Genomic DNA, 19780 nt, shown 5'->3' with positions numbered 1-19780 from the left:
TTGTGGGCAGTCAGGCCTAGTGATTGGAACAGGAGTCCAAAGTCAGGAATCAGAGCCATGGGCTCAGAGCTGGGTTACCTGGAATGGGGCAAGGCTGGGTCCAAGGCAGGAGCTATCACAAGTGTGGGCAAATGCTTTGAGAAGCCACTGCAGACCTGCTGCTGCTGGGCTTAAGAGCCAGTCTGCTGACTCTTCCAACCAATCAGGCAGCCTACTACAGGCCAGCTGTGCGTGTTAGGTTGCTTGCAGACTGGCTCTGCTGCAAGCCCTGATTCCTGACACCAAGTGGTCATATCGCTCTGTCCTCATCTTTACTTATCATTCCTACAATCTTTGTGTCACTTGCAAACTTTATCAGTGATGATTTTAATTTCTTCCAGGTCATTAATCAAGATATTAAATAGTGTAGGCTCATTAATTAAATGATACAAGCAAGGTTATCTTTGCCCTTATGTAAACACATTTGCCACCACATGGTGCTCCAGCAACTACTCATCACTCTACCCCTTCTCCTGAGGATTCTCCCCTTCCTTTCCAGGACCCCACTGCATTGTGGGACAGGAGACTGAACTGCATGGAGGAGTCCAGATCACTCCCATCATTGGCCCCCAGAGGGAAACACAAGAGAAAGAAAGGGAAACCATTTGTCCAGTGACAAAATAAAGAACAAAAAGAAACTGAAGAACCCAAAAAAGGCAAAATAAAACTCACAAAAACCTACTGAAAAATTAAATGAAAATAACTAAAAATCTTCTCTATCTCCTCAAGCACCATCACCCAGTGGAGGTGCAACTCTGCATAATTATGCAGCAGCAGCTTTGGGGGAGGGGCCGGAGCCTCTCCTGTGCCATTGGTATTGGTAGCATGAGGTTGTAGTAGGGCCCAGTCCTGGACCTTCTCAATGTAAGCAGTGCTCATGCACCTCAGAACCAGTCTAGACAGGCAATGGGCAGAAAAAGTAACGTACAGGTGCAAATAGACATGCGCCTGCTGCTGGCAGTTGTGCTAGGAGTTCTGCAGCAATTCACAGGTCTTGCAAAGCTTGCAGGGAGTATTCTGTCTGTGGATGCAGTGCTCACTGTGGCTCCAAAACAGGATGCCTAGTCTGAATGCTTTACACCATTGTAACTTGCTCAGGTGTAATCCCACTGGTTCAAGTTGGAATGATACATTTTCTAATGTAGATTAGGCTTAGTGCTCAACCACACTGGATGCAACTGGTGGCATCCAAAACATCCACTCTTCATCCATCAACAATAGATGTGCTTATTTGCTGAATGATTCCACTCTCATGACTGGTAGTAAAACAGTTAACAATGCCCGTGCTTAACTCTGGGCTTGTCTACATTGGCAAGGTTTGTCACCAAAAACTGGCTTTTGGCGACAAAACAGCAATAGCATACACACTGCAATGTGACTTTTTTTGAAAAAACGCCTAGTTTTGGCGACAAACAACTTCCACCCCTGCGAGAGAATTGTCTTTCCCCCTCCCTTTATTGTTGACAGACATGCAGTGTAGACACAAAGTTTTTTTCCCCCCCAATTTTATTGGCCTACAGAAAGTATCCCACAATTTCCAGGCTGCCTCTCTGGTCAGCGGTTTGAACTCCGCTGCCCTGTAGCCAACCCGCCCCTTCCCCTTGCAAGACCCAGGAATTTTAAATCTCATTGCCTGCTGGCTTCCCAGAGGAGCTTCCCAGGTAGCTTCCCAGGTGAGCATGGCTGGCTATCGCACCAAACGTGCCCCTGCTTGGACCATTGCTGAGTTGTTGGATCTGATCAGTATATGGGGAAAGGAGTCTGTTCAGTCGCAGCTGCGAGTGACCCATAGAAATTGGGACACATATGGGCAGATTTCTCGAGGCTTGTGTGAAGAGAGCTATGATCGGGACACGCAGCAATGCAGAGCAAAGATAAAGTAGCTGAGGCAGGCGTACCATAAGGCGTGGGAGGCGAACCATCACTCCGCTGGTGCACCTAAGATCTGCTGCTTCTATAAGGAGCTGAATGCTATCCTCGGTGGTGCCCCCACCTTCATCACCGATAGCCCCGTGGATATTTTGCAGGCAGCAGAAAGAGAGGGTATCCCGCAGGCTGAAATTCTGGATGAAGAAGTCAAGCTAGAAGAGGATGTGGTGCTCTCAGTGGGGCAGGCAGCCAGGAACTTTTCTCCACTCCAGAAGTGCTCAGTGGGGAGCCGGAAGCAGATGAGATGTCGGGTAAATTGCTGTGGCTTATGTAGGGAATCGAAAAGTGGGAGGCAGGTAGTGTTTTCTGTGAGCTGGACATTGCCCTGTGTAGCTAATCTGCATGGCCACGCAGGGTGTCGATGGACATTGAGACCTGCAGGGAATCCTCCAGAGAGAGGCTCTGAAAAGTTTCAAAGAGGTACTTGTTAATCTTCTGCTGCAGATTCCAAGGGATTGCAGCCTTGTTAGTTCCCCCATTGTAGGAAACTGTCCCCTGCCATTTAGCAATCACCGGAGCTGGGACCAAAGCAGCAGATAACTGAGCTGCATATTGACCGGGGTGAAAACTGCAAGCATTCAGCAGCTGTGCCCTGGTTTCTCTGGTTACCCGCAGCAGCGAAATGTCAGCCAGCAGGTTGTCCGCCTGTGAAAAAGTGTGGGATAATTTTAGAATGAGTTCCCTGCAAAGCTGCTCTGCAAGCCATGACCTTCTTGTCCGTATGCACAACCGCCTTCCCGCCACTCACCATGATTGGGGTGCTCGCGGAGCTGTGTGCCTTCCTAGAGTCTCGGAGAGAAAGTGATTTCTACTAGCAAAATGCCTTTTTTACTAAAATGTTTCAATCATTTGCTGGAACGTAACAATCCCTCTTCTCTTTCAGCACAGACCTTGAAGAACATGCCACGCACCCCCGTGGACTAGCTTCGGCAGATAAGAAAAAACCCTAGGCGCAGCAAAGAAGACATGTTCTGGGTGGTGCTGCAGCGCGATGAGAGACAGACCAGGGAATGGAAAGAGTGCTGGGAAGCCAAAAGGCAGGGCAGAAAAGAGAATGCTGCTTTTGCTAGGCAAGCAACAGAGCGGATGATAAAAGTTATGGAGGATCAGAGAGAGATGCTCAAGTCTTTGATACAGCTGCAGACTGAGCAGATCGGTGGTCGACCTCCACTGCAGCACATGCAGATGCACAATTCTTTGCCAACCCCACCCCCCTCTGTGCCCACACATTCCTTTTCACTTCACAGCACTTCTGAGTTTTCCCATCACTCCACCCCCTTTCACAGCTTGCACAATGATAGCTGGAGCTACACACAGTTGTGAGGTTTTACCCTTTTTAACAATAAATAAAGGCTAAGGTATTTAATGGTACAGCGTTTTTATTCTGTGTTCTACAAACGTGCATAGCAATCAATTCACTCTCAGGAACAGGTTCCTAAAGCATTGTGTTGCATGGATCTTGGGCCCCAAAATTGTACTTGGATGCACCAGGGAAGCAACTCCAAAGCAAACGTGTTACTGCCCCTCATTGTCAAAGAGGTTCCTCAAAGCCTCTCTGATGTTAATAGCAGCCCTCTGGGCTCCTCTGACAGCCGTAGCATCTGGCTGTTCAAACTGTGCAGCCAAGCGCTCTGCCTCAGTGCTCCACACCTGAGCAAACATTTCACCCTCAGATTATGCAAAGTGCAGCACGCAGCTATGACCATGTGAATATTATCTTCGGTAAGGTCTAGCCTGCCATTGAGACACCTCCAGCGAGCTTTCAAATGGCCAAGCATGTGGCACCTGCTCAGCCTGTTGTTAAAATGCTCCTTGCTGCTCTCCAGGTGCCCTGTGTAAGGCTTCATGAGCCAGGGCTGTAAGGGGTAAGCTGGATCTCCCAGGATTACTATGGACATTTCCACATCCCCCACTGTGATCTTGTGGTCTGGAAAGAGAGTCCCCGCCTGCAGCTTTCTGTACAGGCCACTGTTCCTGAAGATGCATGCGTCATGCACCTTTCCAGATCAGCCTGCTCTGATGTCCGTGAAACACCCCCGGTGATCCACAAGTGCCTGCAACGCCGTGGAGAAGTACCCCTTCCTATTGATGTATTCAGAGGCAAGGTGGTCAGGCACCTTGGAATGTGCGTACCATCAATCGCCCCGCCACAGTTAGGGAGAACCATCTCTGCAAAGCCGTCCACTATTTCATGCACATTTCCCAGAGACATGGTCCTATTCAGCAGGTGCGATTTATTGCCCTGCACACTTGGAGTAATACAGCCCCAACAGTGGACTTTCCTACTCCAAATTGATTTGCAACTGACGGGTAGCCGTCTGGATTCACCAGCTTCCACACCGATTGCAACATGCCCCTCTACCGAAAGGGCAGCTCTCAGTGTGGTGTCCTTGCGCCGCAGGTCAGGGGACAGCTCAGCACATAGCTCCATGAAGATTGCTTTACGCATCCTAAAGTTCTGTACCCACTGGTTGTCATCCAACACCTGCATGACAATGCGATCCTACCAATCAGTGCTTATTTCCCCAGCCCAAAAGCAACAGTCTACCGTATGCAGCTGCTCTGTGAATGCACAAAGCACTGATAAGTTGCTGTCGTCCATATCACACTCTGGTGCCTGTGATTCATCCTCTGCTAACTTTGCGAGTAACTCTGCGAGTAACTGTGCTGCCATGCACAATGTCCTCATGACAGCTAACAACGCATAGGAGAGAAGTGAGAGATTCAACTTCTCTCGCTGCAGATGCTGGCGTGCACTACAAAAGAATGACAGTTGGAAAAACGGCATGAAAGGAAGCCAGATCTTTGGAGGGGTGGGACACAAAGCGGTGCATGACAGTACATTTTGCACATCCCAGGATGCGTCACACTCCGTTTCCGCATTCCTACAACACTTAGCAATGGATGGTGTCGCCAGGCACTGTGGAATACGTACCCACTGTCCATTGCTCTCGCTGTTGATAAAGGTGCACTGAATGTGGACATGATCCCTCAACAGAGGGAGCAAATGTAGACACGCTTTGGAGACTTTGCTTTTGTCAGCTTTTTTCCTTGTCGACATTAGTTTCATTGACAAAACTTGCCAGTGTAGACAAGCCCTCTGAATCATAATGGCAACAACTTAACATCTCATTGAGATGAATGGGACAGTTCATCCTCTGAGGTGTTTAAGGCTGTCTGTTAGCAGACTCTGAAAGACAACACTGCCTGGGTTTGCATTTGTTTTACAGTGTGGAAGTTTTCTTCTCTAATACGTGGCTAGAAGCTTGAATTATCTTTTTAATTAAATAGCTTATTTTTAGGGCTGTCAAGCAATTAAAAAAATTGTGATTAAACAATAATAGAATACCATTTATTTAAATATTTTTGGATGTTTTCTACATTTTCAAATATATTGATTTCAGTTACAACACAGAATACAAAGTGTACAATGCTCACTTCATATTTATTATAAATGTACTGTAAAAATAAAAAATAGTAGTATTTTTCAATTCACTTAATACAAGTATTGTAGTGCAATCTCTTTATCATGATAAAGTTGAACTTACCAATGTAGAATTAGGTACAAAAAATTAACTGCATTCAAAAATAAAACTATGTAAAACTTTAGAGCCTATAAAGCCACTCAGTCCTACTTCAGCTAATTGCTCAGACAAACAAGTTTGGTTATAATTTGCAGGAGATAATGTTGCCCACTTCTTGTTTACAATGTCACCTGAAAGTGAGAACAGGCATTCGCACGGCACTGTTGTAGCTGGCGTCCTAAGATATTTACGTGCCAAATGCGGTAAAGATTCATATGTCCCTTCATGCTTCAACCACCATTCTAGAGGACATGCGTCAATGCTGGTGACAGGTTCTGCTCGATAACAATCCAAAGCAGTGCGGACTGACACATGCTCATTTTATCATCTGAGTCAGATGTCATCAGCAAAAGGTTGATTTTCTTTTTCGGTGGTTTGGGTTCTGTAGTTTCCGTATCTGAGTGTTGCTCTTTTAAGACTTCTGAAAGCATGCTCCACACCTCATCCCTCTCAGAGTTTGGACGGCACTTCAGATTCTTAAACCTTGGGTCGAGTGCTGTAGCTATTTTTAGAAATATCACATTGGTACCTTCTTTGCATTATGTCAAATCTGCCATGAAAGTGTTCTTAAAATGAACACGTGCTGAGTCATCATCTGAGATGGCTATAACATGAAATATATTGCAGAATGCGGGTAAAAAAGAACAGGTAACATACAATTCTCCCCCAAGGAGTTCAGTCACAAATTTAATTAACGCTTTTTTTTTTAACAAGCATAATCGGCATGGAAGCATGTCCTCTGGAATGGTGGCCCAAGCATGAAGAGGCATATGAATGTTTAGGATATCAGACACATGAATACCTTGCAACACCAGCACAAAAATGCCATGCAAATGCCTGTTCTCACTTTCAGGTGACATTGTAAATAAGAAGCAGGCAGCAGTATCTCCTGTAAGTGTAAACAAACATGTTTGTCTTAGCGATTGGCTGAACAAGAAGTAGGACTGAGTGGACTTGTAGGCTCTAAAGTTTTACATTGTTTTGTTTTTGAGTGCAGTTGTGTAATCTACATTTGTAAGTTACACTTTCATGATAAAGAGATTACACTACAGTACTTGTATTAGGTGAATTGAAAAATACTGTTTCTTTTATTTATCACTTTTACAGTGCAAATATTTGTAATAAAAATAATATAAAGTGAGCACTGTACACTTTGTATTCTGCATTGTAATATAAATCAATATATGTGAAAATGTAGAAAAATAATTCAAAAATATTTAATACATTTCCATTGGTATTCTATTGTTTAATAGTGCAATTAATCATGGTTAATTTTTTTTAACCACAATTAATTTTTTTGAGTTAATCGTGTGAGTTAACTGATTAATCTACACTTATTTTTGCTAGTCAACTCTGCTGATCTGGATTTATTATCCAGCTGTGGAATTGCAGTAGGTGCAGGGCTCTGGTTATAATAAACATTAGTACAGGGATTGAAATTGGGCACAGAAACATAGGAGTAGTGAGTTCCTGGACTCTTCCCGAATAAGGAAACCCTGCTGAATAGTCCTCTGTTTTGTCACTCTTTTTGTTGGTTTACCTCTGCACTTCACTAAGTCTGGAGCCTCCTTTGCTTTCCACTGGCATGAGCGTACCTGATGTTTTGATCATGCACATTTTCTGCTCTCCAAATGAACTCTATTGGTCTCCTAAGTCAATGGCTAAGACCGCTTTGGAACACTGAACTACTGTTGGTTTTATCCCTATGCCCTAGCATGCTGAGAGCGTCCTGGGTTTTTAATTTATCTTAGATTTTTACGTTATTCTCCTCCAACGGTTCCTGTTTTAAAAGTATTTTTAGTATGACATATTTGCAGTGTTTCAAGATGAAAACTGAGCTTCAGAAGAAAAAATTATATAGGTCTGGAATCTATTATATGTATCCTAAAACTAGGGAGCTCTCCAAAGGGTGAATCTTGCCCTGTACCTGGCTAGCTCTTGTCTGAGCAAGTGGGTTTCAAGCAAATTTAGTGAAGGAATGAAGTATGTAGGGATGTTTCCCTTTGCAGCCCAGTTTGCTGGCTACTCACATACTTTCGCTTGTCCAATTACTTGCATAAATTAAATGGCTGCAGTGTGAGCTTCCTTAAAATTGCATAGGCAAGTACATCAGTGCAAGCATGTCCTTTAGGGATCCAGTCTATGCTGTGGAAAGCCACCATATTGTGGTACCCAAGTACAACACAGGTTTCAGGTTTCAGTCTCTACGCAAAAGAATTAATGGACACAAATCTGACATCAGGAATCATAATACTCAAAAACCAGTGGGAGAACACTTTAACCTGTCTGGTCATTCAATGACAGACCTGCGGGTGGCTATATTACAACAGAAAAACTTCAAAAACAAACTCCAACGAGAGACTGCTGAGCTGGAATTGATATGCAAACTAGACACAATCAACTCAGGATTGAATAAGGACTGGGAATGGCTGAGCCATTACAAACATTGAATCTATCTCCCCTTGTAAGTATTCTCACACTTCTTATCAAACTGTCTGTACTGGGCTATCTTGATTATCACTTCAAAAGGTTTTTTTCTCTTACTTAATTGGCCTCTCAGACTTGGTAAGACAACTCCCACCTGTTTATGCTCTCTGTATGTGTGTATATATATCTCCTCAATATTTATTCCACTCTGTATGCATCCGAAGAAGTGGGCTGTAGTCCATGAAAGCTTATGCTCTAATAAATTTGTTAGTCTCTAAGGTGCCACAAGTACTCATGTTCTTTTTGCAAGTACAACACAGTAGATCACAATGTGCTTAAAACCCAGTTTAATCCTGTGGTGTAGATAATACTGAATAGTGTTTTAGCCACACTCCATGATCTGAACCTCACCAGGTGTTCAGCATTGCTTGGGAGCCTGGTTCAGTTCTGCCTACACTACAGGACCACGCTGTGTTTTAATCAAATCAGGTGCTGCTGTTTTGTAACTGGGTCACACAATGTGATTGTGTTGCTAATATGTAGCTGGTTAATTTTGATGACACTTGTGATTTGATATTAAAAATGTTCGAGACCAAATAACCACTCTCACCCAATTATTGTCTAAAGTACAAAAAAGACACGTGCCCTCCTTCCAGGAAGCAATTCTTATCTCACAGCATGTTCACCTTACATAGTAGGTGTGCTTTGGAAATATGCATTTAAACTAGGTATATTTATAGTGTGGTTTTACAAGTTACAAACCCCTCTGTTTGTCACTAAAATCCAACCCTCCAGTTTGTAACAGTTCCTTAACTTGCCATTTTGTTCTGTACTTTTCTTATCTCTGTTTTGGATATTACATTTCAAACCAGTTGCCCGTGAAGGTCCCTGTACTAGGACATAGAACAAATGTATCTTGACTTTTGACAGATTTCATATCAGCTAGAGCCAAAGCTGACTTCAGCTTTGCAAAGTGTTATGGGATATTTAGCAAAAGGGAACAGAATTGATGGAAGAGCTTAATACATTCAATTAACATAACCTCACAAAACTTGTATATTATGTTAATACCATGCACATAATACCCATTAATGTTGTGTATATTACGCCTTACATATATGTGTAGTTAACAGTTTGCTTTACACAGTGTAGGCAGGATATTAAACTGCCCATGTTTTAAAATAAACATTAAATTGCATAAGCTTGTTTTCCTAGCCATAGGTGGTGGAACTTGGGGTGCTGCCGCACCTCCTGGCTTGAGGTGGTTTCCATCCTATACAGGGTTTACAGTTTGGGTCAATGGCTCTCAGCACCCCCACTATCCAAATTGTTCTGCCCATAGTCCTATTTAACAGGTCCTTATACATCCTCCTCATTCGGATAAGATAAGTGACCTCATAGTTCTTTTCTCAGATTTGGGCTGTATTTTCATGGGTTTTCTTTATTGTATACCTCAGTGTGCATATTATCATATATATAGTGTGTGTGTGTGTGTGTGTGTGTGTGTGTGTGTATGTGTGTGTTTACAGTTGTGTAGTCTGAGCAGTACTGTATTGCCTATTTCTTTGGTGCTACATTTGTCTCCATTAGAAAAGATTTAAATCCAAGTCAATCCCTGTCTTGTTGGTCACAGTGGCAAACTATGTAAAACAAAGCAGGAAGACAGAAGGCTGAAAGGGTATGGTTAACTAGAGAGCTTACAGCAGCGTAGCTGCAGCGATGCAGAGAGCTCTCCTGCCAACTTAATTAATCCACCCCCAACAAGTAGCAGCAGCTATGTCTGCAGGAGAAGCTTTCCCGCCAACGTGTCCAGACCGGCATGTAGGTCGGTGTAACTTGTCAGTTGGGGGGTGGCTAATTCACACCCCGAGCGACATAACTCATGTCGACTTAAGCTGTAGTGTAGCCATAGCCAAAACTTGCTGTCTACCCTTATCCATGATCAGCTGAAGACCCCAAACTGCAGAGAGATCTGCAGCCTTGGAGGAAGACAAAAGAGCCTTCCTCGTCTTGGCAACACCACACTGGAAATTGTGTCACCTCGGAAGGAAAATGAATTGTAACACTAAATCCCGGGAATTTCCCAGGGAAAGGATAATTCTTCTAAACACACATGGCCTGTCTTGGGTTTTGGCTTTATAGTACAAGGGTGGCAATCTAGTCAATACAGTACTTTCCCCTTCCCTCCTACAGACCCTCAGGGCATGTGCCATTATAGCCCCCATAGAGTTGACAACTATAGAGCTGCATGTATGTCGCTGTAGCACTGCAGTGTAGACGTTTCCTACACTGAAGGAGTTTTGCTGTCTCTGTGTAAGAAATCCATCTTGCTTAGCAGCAGTAGCTGGGTTGATAGAAGAATTCTTCTGTCCACCTAACTGCGGCTATGCTAGGGCTTGGTTGGCTTAATTATGGTGCTGAAAGTGTGAATTTTTCACACCCCTGAGTGATGTATCTGGGTCAAGCTAAATGTAAAGCCTAGACGAGGCCTTCATCATGCTGTAGGGTCTCTTCCCCATAGTCCAGTTCATTTCTCTAAGGTAAACAGGGAAGCAGAGCACCAGCACTTTTTCAGCAGGGCTCTAATAAGAAGGGCAGCAATAAAACACATTCATATTTCACTTTAACAGGATACATTTAAGATCCAGACACAGAGAGCCTCTCTGGATGTTTACCTGGCCGATGGAAGGAATGTTAGGCTTGATATCCAGACATCGGACACTGCTGAAAGAGTACTAGAGGTAATGGGTTTCTAAATGGGATACTGTTGAAACTGCTAAATTTAAGGAAAAGTGTGTGAAGAGTTGAGATGCTTTCCCTCATATTTTAGCAGGACATAGGCAAAAATGCTTATTTGAGGGAATACCTGAAGAAAACATACACTTGGCATTGTTTACTAATTCTGTAGATAAGTTTCTTAAAGTTTTTATATTAATTAGCATTTTTTCCCTCCGCCCCTAACCTCACCCACTCAACATCCCTGCAGCTCTTTTTGTCTCCAAAGGTAGCTGTTTTGGCCCTGTGTACAGGAGGCCATCTAAGATGATTAGAGAACTGGTGTTTTTGTTTTTTAAAAAGCTTGTTTTCATATAGTTCAGGCCAAATCTGTATAAACGTTGTGTTGCCAGCCAGTGTGGCCAGAGACAGTGTTCTACATTTGTCTTAAATATAGTTTGACAGTTGGTGTGCTGACATGCCTATTGTTACTATCCTATTGTTGGTGTGCTGACATGCCTATTGTTACTATCCTAGCACATAGGAGCTCTAGTTATGGATCTGGACTCCTTTGTGCTTGGTGCTGTACAGACACAGAACAAAAGGAACAGAGGTTCCTGCCTCTACAATAGAAGGAGTCTACAATCTATGTATCTCGCTGACCGATGCCCAATCTTTTTTTCCCTGGTGCTCCCTCTTTCTATCTGTCTTGTATCTACCTGTTGTCTATAGTAAGTAAGAAGAACCTTTAGGGTAAGGAGTGTCTCTTTGTTCAGTGCCTAGCACAATGGGGCTGAGGTGTCTAGATTTTGCCACAATACCAATAATAAATAGTTACAAGTTTTGTCTTAGACACGCTAGCAGCCAAACTTTGTTTAAACACAGAGCGTCTGAACCGGGTTGTAACATCTTTTTTTTAATTCAAAGATGACAATAGGCCTGTTATAGATAGGGGAGCTTGAGTTGCTGGCCTGTAATCTTTTTTTCTCTTCTTAGTAACAGAAGCCAAACTATTGCCATCTGCCTGATTTCTATTTTCTCATCCCTTTCACATTCTGAGCTTCATCCCCCCAACATTCCTCTAGCCAGAGATGGTGAGTGTGTAACAATATGGATGCTACTTCCCCAGTAGCCACTGTTGCTGCTGCAGGGGACACAGAGAGCCAGATTGCATGAGGTTGGTGGGCAATTACACACCAGTACTCCCATTGACCTCAGTGGGATTATTTGTGCACGTGACTGCTCGCCATCCTAAGTAAAGAATTCATGCAGTCTGGCCCTCAGATGTTACTCTGGCTAATGAAGTCTCTCCACCTCTTTGCCACACACATTATCATTGCCTCTAATATCCCTGTTCATCATGGGTCCAAGAACTGAGAGCACTAAATCTCTTCTCCAAGCAAAGTCCCTGATCTAGCACAGAGAGAGAACTGCCCAAATACCGGCCAGATCATGTTTCTGAAGTAAAGCGCACTGCAGCTGAGCAGCTGCTTTGCTGTGTGTAAAGATTTATCTCACTTTGGTTTCTTTTCATTAACCGATAGTTTGGCCCAATGGTTCAGGCTGGCCACACAACATTGTTCTAGCAGTTCTACATCATGCAAGTGAAATGAATTCCACACACCTTCCTACAGCGATTTCCCCCACCCCTTTGAAAAGCATCATGTTCAAGTTTGTTGAGCCTCTTTCTACCTTTGGAGCTCTTCACGGCTTAGTTGCCAAAAAAAAAGGACTTGCAAAACAAGAAAATCAGTTAATCTAAAAAGCACGCACAGTAACGCCTCACTTAACGTTGTAGTTACGTTCCTGAAAAATGCGACTTTAAGCGAAATGATGTTAAGCAAATCCAATTTCCCCATAAGAATTAATGTAAATAGGGGGGTTAGGTTCCAGGGAAAAAATTTTCACCAGACAAAAAACTACATATTATATAGATATACACACAGTATATGTTTTAAACAAACAATTTAATACTGTTTACAGCTATGATGATTGTGAAGGTTGGTTGAGGTGGTGAAGTTAGAGGGTGGAAGAGGGAGGGATATTTCCCAGGGAATGCCTTGCTGCTAAATGATGAACTAGCACTCGGCTGAGCCCTCAAAGGTTAACTCCCTGTTGTTAATGTAGCCTCTCATCAAGGCAGCACAAACAGGAGGGAGGGGAGACCGAGACAGACACACACCTTGTGTGTGGGAGGGGGAGAGAGATGCACACTGCCCCTTTAAGTAAGCTGACCCACTCTTAAGTGTATTGTCTTTTTAAGTGGATCAGGAAGTTGAGACAGCAGCTGCTGCCCCAGGCTCTCTGTCTCTCTCCGTCTGTGTCTCCTCCCTGCCCTATATGGAGAAGGGGTAAGCGGGGTGCAGGAGTGGGGGGAAGGGGCACCCTGACATTAGACCCCCCCCTTCCCCGCCTGCACAGCAAGCAGGAGTCTCTGGGAGCAGCTCCAAGGCAGAGGGTAGGAGCAGCACTTGGCAGTGGGGGGGAGGGACAGCTGAACTACCAATTGTTAGCCTGCTGGGTGGCTGCAGCACAGGGAACTTAGGGGAGTGGGGAGCTGATAGGGGGAGCTTGTGGGGGGGCTGCCGATCCACCCTGGTTACGAGCCCCCACCAGCTAGTTGCAACGGGCTGCTCTTCCTGCAAGCAGTGGACAAAGCAGGCGGCTGCCAAACAACGTTAGAAGGGAGCATTGCACAACTTTAAACAAGCATGTTCCCTAATTGATCAGCGAAGTAACAGCGAAATAGCGTTAACCAGGGCGACTTTAAGTGAGGAGTTACTGTACCCTTCAGATTTATATCAGCATGACGGTAGCTTCCTTCTTCGTCACTCGCATCTTCAATCCCATCTCTCCATAAAAATATCTTGCTATCTAAGCACTCGTGCATATTGTTCTGATACCCTTGTTTGTCCTGTTTAAGGGCCAGATCCTCTTCAAGCCGGTGCACTCTTTGTGCAGTAGTACTTTGGGTACACTTCACAATAAAGTGCCATGTACACTTATGGCACTATAGGCAAACAGCAATGATTCTGATAATTCATTGGCACTGTAAATGCTGCCTGTTCTTTGATTCCCGTTAGCATGGGACAGGCTTAGGGGCATGTGTGAGCTTTCTTCATTATATATTTCTCACCACATTCCCCCTGGTAGCTTCCCAATTAATAGTGTAGAGTCTACAGGGGTTTGAAGTAATATACACTGGGGTATGCCTTGATCCAAGAATTAGAAAATTAAGCTCAATACCGACTGAATGTTTCACATTGGGTAGCTCTATGAAGTGTGTTGAATAGAAGTAGGTGCTTCATTTGGATCACTGCGAGATGCTGTACTAAGTGATGAGTTTCTGACACTCTGTAGTGCCACCTTGCAATTTCAGGTAACAAGTTAATAGGGACTTTGGGTCAAGAAAATATAGGGTGAAAGTTAGTCCTGGTCAAGGTCTTTTCTGCCTGGGCCTCTGAACATTTATTCTAGTGCTCTAAGTGAGGGTTGGGGGGAAGTGATATTATGCTCCAGCTCTCTCAACTGGATGGGTTTGTAGAATTGGTACCTTCTAAAGGCGCTCTGAAAACTTGTACTTCCACCTTGTGTTCAGACCAAACAAGTCCTGCTTCTCCCACTGCTTCTTATGCCAACTCAAACACCCAGCAACTAAACTATGGAAAAATCATTTTCCTGGTGAAAGTTTTTTCATGTCCTTGCCTCTCCGTTGCATCTCAATGACTTCCTGATCAAATGGGCTGCTCATAATTGAAAGAGGCACCTTTTTTACTCTTTTACCTGTGAGCCCAGGAGGTTCTGTGGTACCTATTGAGTGTGGGAATGGTGGGGGTAGGCTCTGGCTGCTTTAAATTAAGCTCTGGTTTCTGATGCCTGAAGCAGAAAATAGGCAGAGTGGAGTGTTTTCAGCTCCTCTTCCATCCTACACTTTCCATTCCTCTCCTTGCCCCACCCCTTCCTTGTCACACGTCCCGCACTTGAGGTTGCGGGGCGGGACTGGCACAGGACTGTTCCTACATTCTTTGCCAGCAGGGCTGGGGGCCATTCCTCCTTTACATCTTTCGGGTGGCATAAAGGGGCCATAGCAAAACAGAATCTACTTCTGAGAGTCAAGCTGGGTAGGTCTTTCTTTCTCATGAGATGCCAGTAGCAAGAATGTGGAGGGTTGACGTTTAAGTCTTAACGGCTGCTTCTGCCTAGCGGGATAAAGGAACAGTTTAAAAAAAAAACATTTTTTTTTTGAAGCTGCATTAATGGCTGGAGACCAGACCTTGTATAAATTCATGATTGGATGCATAGGTGACCTCCTTTTTTCATTTTTTGTTTTTAAGGTTGTCTCATACAAGATGGGGCTGTCAAGAGAATTAATAGGATATTTTAGCTTATTTTTTATTCAAGATCACAGCAATGGAGTTCTCTCTGGTAAGCCATGTGCAGTATGTGTCACATAATGCACCCCTGGGTGGGCCGTTGCCAGTGTGGATTGGCTCTCTGGATCTAAAAGCATTACTCTATGCTGCTTGAGCTATAAGACTCATCGCTGTTAGCTGATGAACTTCCAGCCTTTGAATCTCTATATGTAGCCCAGCAACCACGAGGGAGGAACAGAGGATCACAGGTGGGTTGGGGTTATCTATAGCATAGTGGACTTTGCCTATAAGCACAGTTTGCATTGCATTTAATTTACAAGGCATATAGTAATTTGGTCACTATTGTGTGGGTTATTTTGGTAAATATTGAGCTAGGTTGGCTTTATTTCAGGCTTCTCTGCAAATGGTTATACTTTGAAGTAAAAACTGTTTATGTAATCTCAAACTCAGATCTGAACACTTGGAAGATTTCCCCCTCTAGCCCCTTATAAAATGAAGTCCTTAATTTGCTTTCATTTATGCCCTCTTATTCCACTATTTCACTTTTTAATTGATAAGCATAGAAAGGTCATAACAGTGATGGAACTGGATGTGCCCTAAATCTAGGGTGTGATTCTCTGTGCTCACAAAATGTAGAAGGCTCTTGGAGTACTGTGTGTTTTTTGTCCAATATGGGCTGGTGATACACATATGCCCTCTGCCCCTCCCTCCATTTGGGCAGCTGTAATCTAGTGGACTGAACCCGGGACTGGGACTCAGATCTGGGTTGAAATCTTGGCCCCATTGAAGTAAATGGCGAAACTCTTGTTGACTTCAGTGAGGTCAGGATTTCACCCTTGAATTTGCTACCTGACTCTGTTACTGATTCTGTGTAGCCTTGGACAAGTCACTTAACCTCTCTCTGCCTCAGTTTTCCAGTCTGCAAAATGGTGATGATGATAATCTCCTGGAAGTATTTTCAGGTCCATAGACAAAAAAATGTGCTGTAGAAGTACCTTTTACAGTGATCTAGATTTTTTTAAATGTATGTAAGATTAAGGCTGAAAGACTTCTTGGTGTTAGGATCATGACAGGTGTTCAATCCCTTGATGGGTTTGTAATACAACTATTGCTGCTAAACTTAACTACATATGGTTATTTTATTTATCATTTCTCTGTCTTGACTATGTCTTGCTTTTATGGATGTGGAAGGATGAATGTGATGCTGAGTGTGGAATCCCCAGCTTTTATTACATGAGTAGTAGGTGAAAGTCTGTGCTATTGCGTGTGTGGCAGTTGCGCCAAGTAACCAATCAGTGCATTCTCCCTCATACAACCGATGAAATTGTTGCATGCAAATTTAGCTGTAGAGTTAGGGTGGTGATTTGTCTAATTACGTCTGATATTACAATGGTCTAGGACTCTTGGCACAATATGAGGTCCCTGGAATAGATGATGTTTTATAAAGTCATATTCAAAATTACTAAATATAAAAATATTTGTTGTGTATATATTTGTTAATGGTGATAGAAATTCTATAAGAGAAATAGGAGCTGCCCCTTTAAGAATAGGGTGGGAGCACACTGAGTGAGCTACTGCAGGGCCTAAAGTAGGGATGGGCAAACTATGGCTCGCAGGCCGTACCCGGCCTGGCAGACATTTTAATCCAGTCCTCAAGCTCTGGCTGGGGAGCAGGTCTGGGGCTTACCCCGCTCTGGCACTCTAGCTGGGGAACAGGGTCAGGGGCTGCTCCACACAGCTCCCGGAAGCAGCAGCACGTCCCCGCTCCAGCTCCTACTCAGCTCTGCTGCGCGCTGCCCCGTCCGCAGGTGCTGCCCCTGAACCCTGGCCAATGGGAGCTGCGGAGGCGGTGCCTGCAGACGGGGCAGTGCGCAGCAGAGCTGCCTGGTCACACCTCCGTGTAGGAGCCGGAGGGGGGAACCTATCACTGCTTCCAGGAGCCACTTAAGGTAAGTACGGCCGGGAGCCTGTACCCAAACCCCCTGATACCCCTCCCGCCCTCTGAATCTGTCGGTCCCAGTCTGGAGCACCCTCCTACACCCCAAACCCCTCATCCCCACCCCAGCCCAGAGCCTGCACTACCCCCCATGGCCCAACCTCCTGCCCCAGCTCTGATCCCCCTCCCACCCTCTGAATCCCTTGGTCCCAGCCCAGAGCACCCTCCTGCACCCCAAACCCTTCATTCCCAGCCCAGAGGGGCTCCCCCCCCGCACCTCACCCTCCCTGCCCCAGCCTGGAGCTCCCTCCCACTCCCTGAACTCCTCATTTCTGGCCCCACCCCGGAGCCCGCCCCCCCAGCCATAGCCCTCACCCCCTCCTGCACCCCAACCCCAATTTCGTGAGCATTCATGGCCTGCCATAAAATTTCCATACCCAGATGTGGCCCTTGGGCCAAAAAGTTTGCCCACCCCTGACCTAGAGTGTTCAGAATATGTGCTGATGCAAGAGAAGGCTGTTTGTAGCTGGGCTCTGAGGAGATCTCTGTCTGCAAGAAACTCCTAAAGCAAAAGGTTTTGTATTCCTAGAATAAACAATGTTTACACTGAAAAGCAGAGTCTTGTGATTAAGAGTGTAACAATGGCATAGACACACTCCTTACTGTTTCACAAGTGTAATTCATAAAGTCCAAGTGGCTGAGAACTTAAAAATTGGACAGTAACAGACTACACTTATCAACCTGTTGACATTCTGAACAAAAATTGCTCTCAACCATGATTGTAGCTGTTTCCATTGCTTCACACTGACTCAGCAGAAGTTCTAGGCTTCAGTGTGAGACACAGCCAGGGGCAATCCTGGAATCTTACATCTAGGTAAGATATGTTTTATAGTTAAGTGTATTTGTTTATATACTATTTGACATATTCACAAATTAACTTATCTCTGAATTGTGTTGTATAAAAATACATAGCATATTGAAATAAATTTTCCACATATTGCACTTTTATTTACTTTAGAACTTTATAAAAATGGACATATTGAATTCTCCAGGTACGTGTACAAACTGCTTTCAAATATATATACACACGCACACACACGTCAATCAGTGATGGATGATAAAACCTGCCAAGCTGCAGCATAACCCCCAGAGTCAAACCACCTTAAGGAAACACCTAAATACTCACATGCTTAAAGTTACACACACGTTTAAGTATGTTGCTGAATTAGGGACTAAGCACAGGAGTAAGCACTGGCAGGATCAGGCCCTTAATTTTATGTTTGGAAAACTTCTTTTTGAAAGCAGTCACCTCTTGTGTGACTTGTATTCCTTACTGCACTTTAGTGATAGTGGTTTGTCTTCTGTTTCATTCAAGCAATGAATAACCTAAAGTGCCACAACCCTATTAGTGTACATCCGAATCACAAAACATTTATTTTGCCTCCCATAATTGCAGCTGCCCCTAACTGCTCAGCATTATTTGAGATCTATACTAACTTAAATCTCCTTTCCTGGATTTCTCAGTTAGGCCTCCTTACTTGCACTCCTTGCATTAGTATAACGCAGAATAAGAAGATACTGGTATACTGCTCCTTAAAGGTTAGGTAAAGAGGTGGGGGTGGGGAGTGTCTAAACAACATGATTGTCACCTACCATTTTTTATCATTTGTTTTTGTGATGTCCTCTTTCTTTTACATAACATATGTTGTCATGGAGCACTTACTGAAATATACTAAAATAGCCGTTCTGCTTCAGTGGGGTTTCAACCAATCAGGCTTATTGTCTCTCCTTTTTTTTTTCCTACCTGCCCTGTCCCCAGTGGTGAAAAAAGTGGCAGAATTTGAACTTCCCTACGTGAGTCTTCAGAGTATGAAAGAGTCAGAGTGTAAAATTGGGATCAGAAAATGGTGAGCTGGAAGCTGAAGAGAAATTTGGAAGATGCATTAAAATTATAAATGTACTAGAAAAGAGAATCCTCACTACTTAAATTCTGTGTATTTGGCCTGAGAGCATAACACACAAAGCTGATTTTTTTTTTTTTTTTGGTAAGGAATATAATGTTTCCTAACTGCTGGTCTTTGGACGTCTCAGTGTAATGTTGGAACTGACCAGTTTATATGATCCTGTAACAGTTGTTGATGGAATTTCCACTATTGCAATCAGCCAGTTACTCTTGAACACTTTCAAAATCTATAGATACAGATGGTTTGTTGTTGTTGGTTTTTGTGTTTGTTTTTGTTTTTTTGCCAAAGCCACCAATAAAGGAAACCTTTTATACTTATTTTCTTTTCTTTAGTTAATGGTGTTTGTTTGTTTATTTTTTATATTCAGCATTGTATCTCCTACAAGAAAAATGGGAGGACTGGGGGTTCTGAGCTGCAAATTACAGTGTGTATGGGGGAGGTTGTTTTTTGGGAATTGTCTTTAAAGATCTCATTGCTAAATATTAGATCACAAAAGACCTGAATTATAGCAGTGCCACTATGCTTATGTGTCTGTCACTGAGCTATATAAAAATATTTTCAGACACTTGTAACTTGTCAATTTTAAATTTAACTGGACTGAAGCTTGGCATACATAAGCCCTTCTGTTAAATTCTCCAGTTTATAAGGGGTTACCTACATAGGGAAATTTAGTGGCAGAACTATAGCAGTACAGTTATACTGCTATAACTTCCTGTGTGGACACTCTTATTCCAGTCTGAGTGCTTTTTTGTGGTTTAGCTTGTGTGTATTGGAAATAGTGTAAGCTAAACCACAAAAAGGCACTCGTATTGA

General features: G+C 43.7%; 1 protein-coding gene across 6 annotated transcripts in view; it reads left to right on the top strand.

Annotated features, from left to right (window-relative positions):
• Positions 1-19780, top strand: part of SNX31 (sorting nexin 31) — a 68438-nt gene that overhangs the window by 37829 nt on the left and 10829 nt on the right. For all 6 annotated transcript variants that reach the window (XM_065582202.1, XM_065582201.1, XM_065582197.1 and 3 more), the window contains 3 exons: positions 10610-10720; positions 15029-15119; positions 18823-18910. In XM_065582202.1, coding sequence (XP_065438274.1) covers positions 10610-10720; positions 15029-15119; positions 18823-18910 — 290 coding nt within the window. The remainder of the gene's footprint in view (positions 1-10609; positions 10721-15028; positions 15120-18822; positions 18911-19780) is intronic.

The sequence above is a fragment of the Chrysemys picta genome, chromosome 2, assembly GCF_011386835.1.
Source record: "Chrysemys picta bellii isolate R12L10 chromosome 2, ASM1138683v2, whole genome shotgun sequence".
Taxonomy (NCBI): Eukaryota; Metazoa; Chordata; order Testudines; family Emydidae; genus Chrysemys; species Chrysemys picta.
Note: the sequence above shows the minus strand (reverse complement) of the source record. Positions and strands in the feature narration are given on the sequence as shown.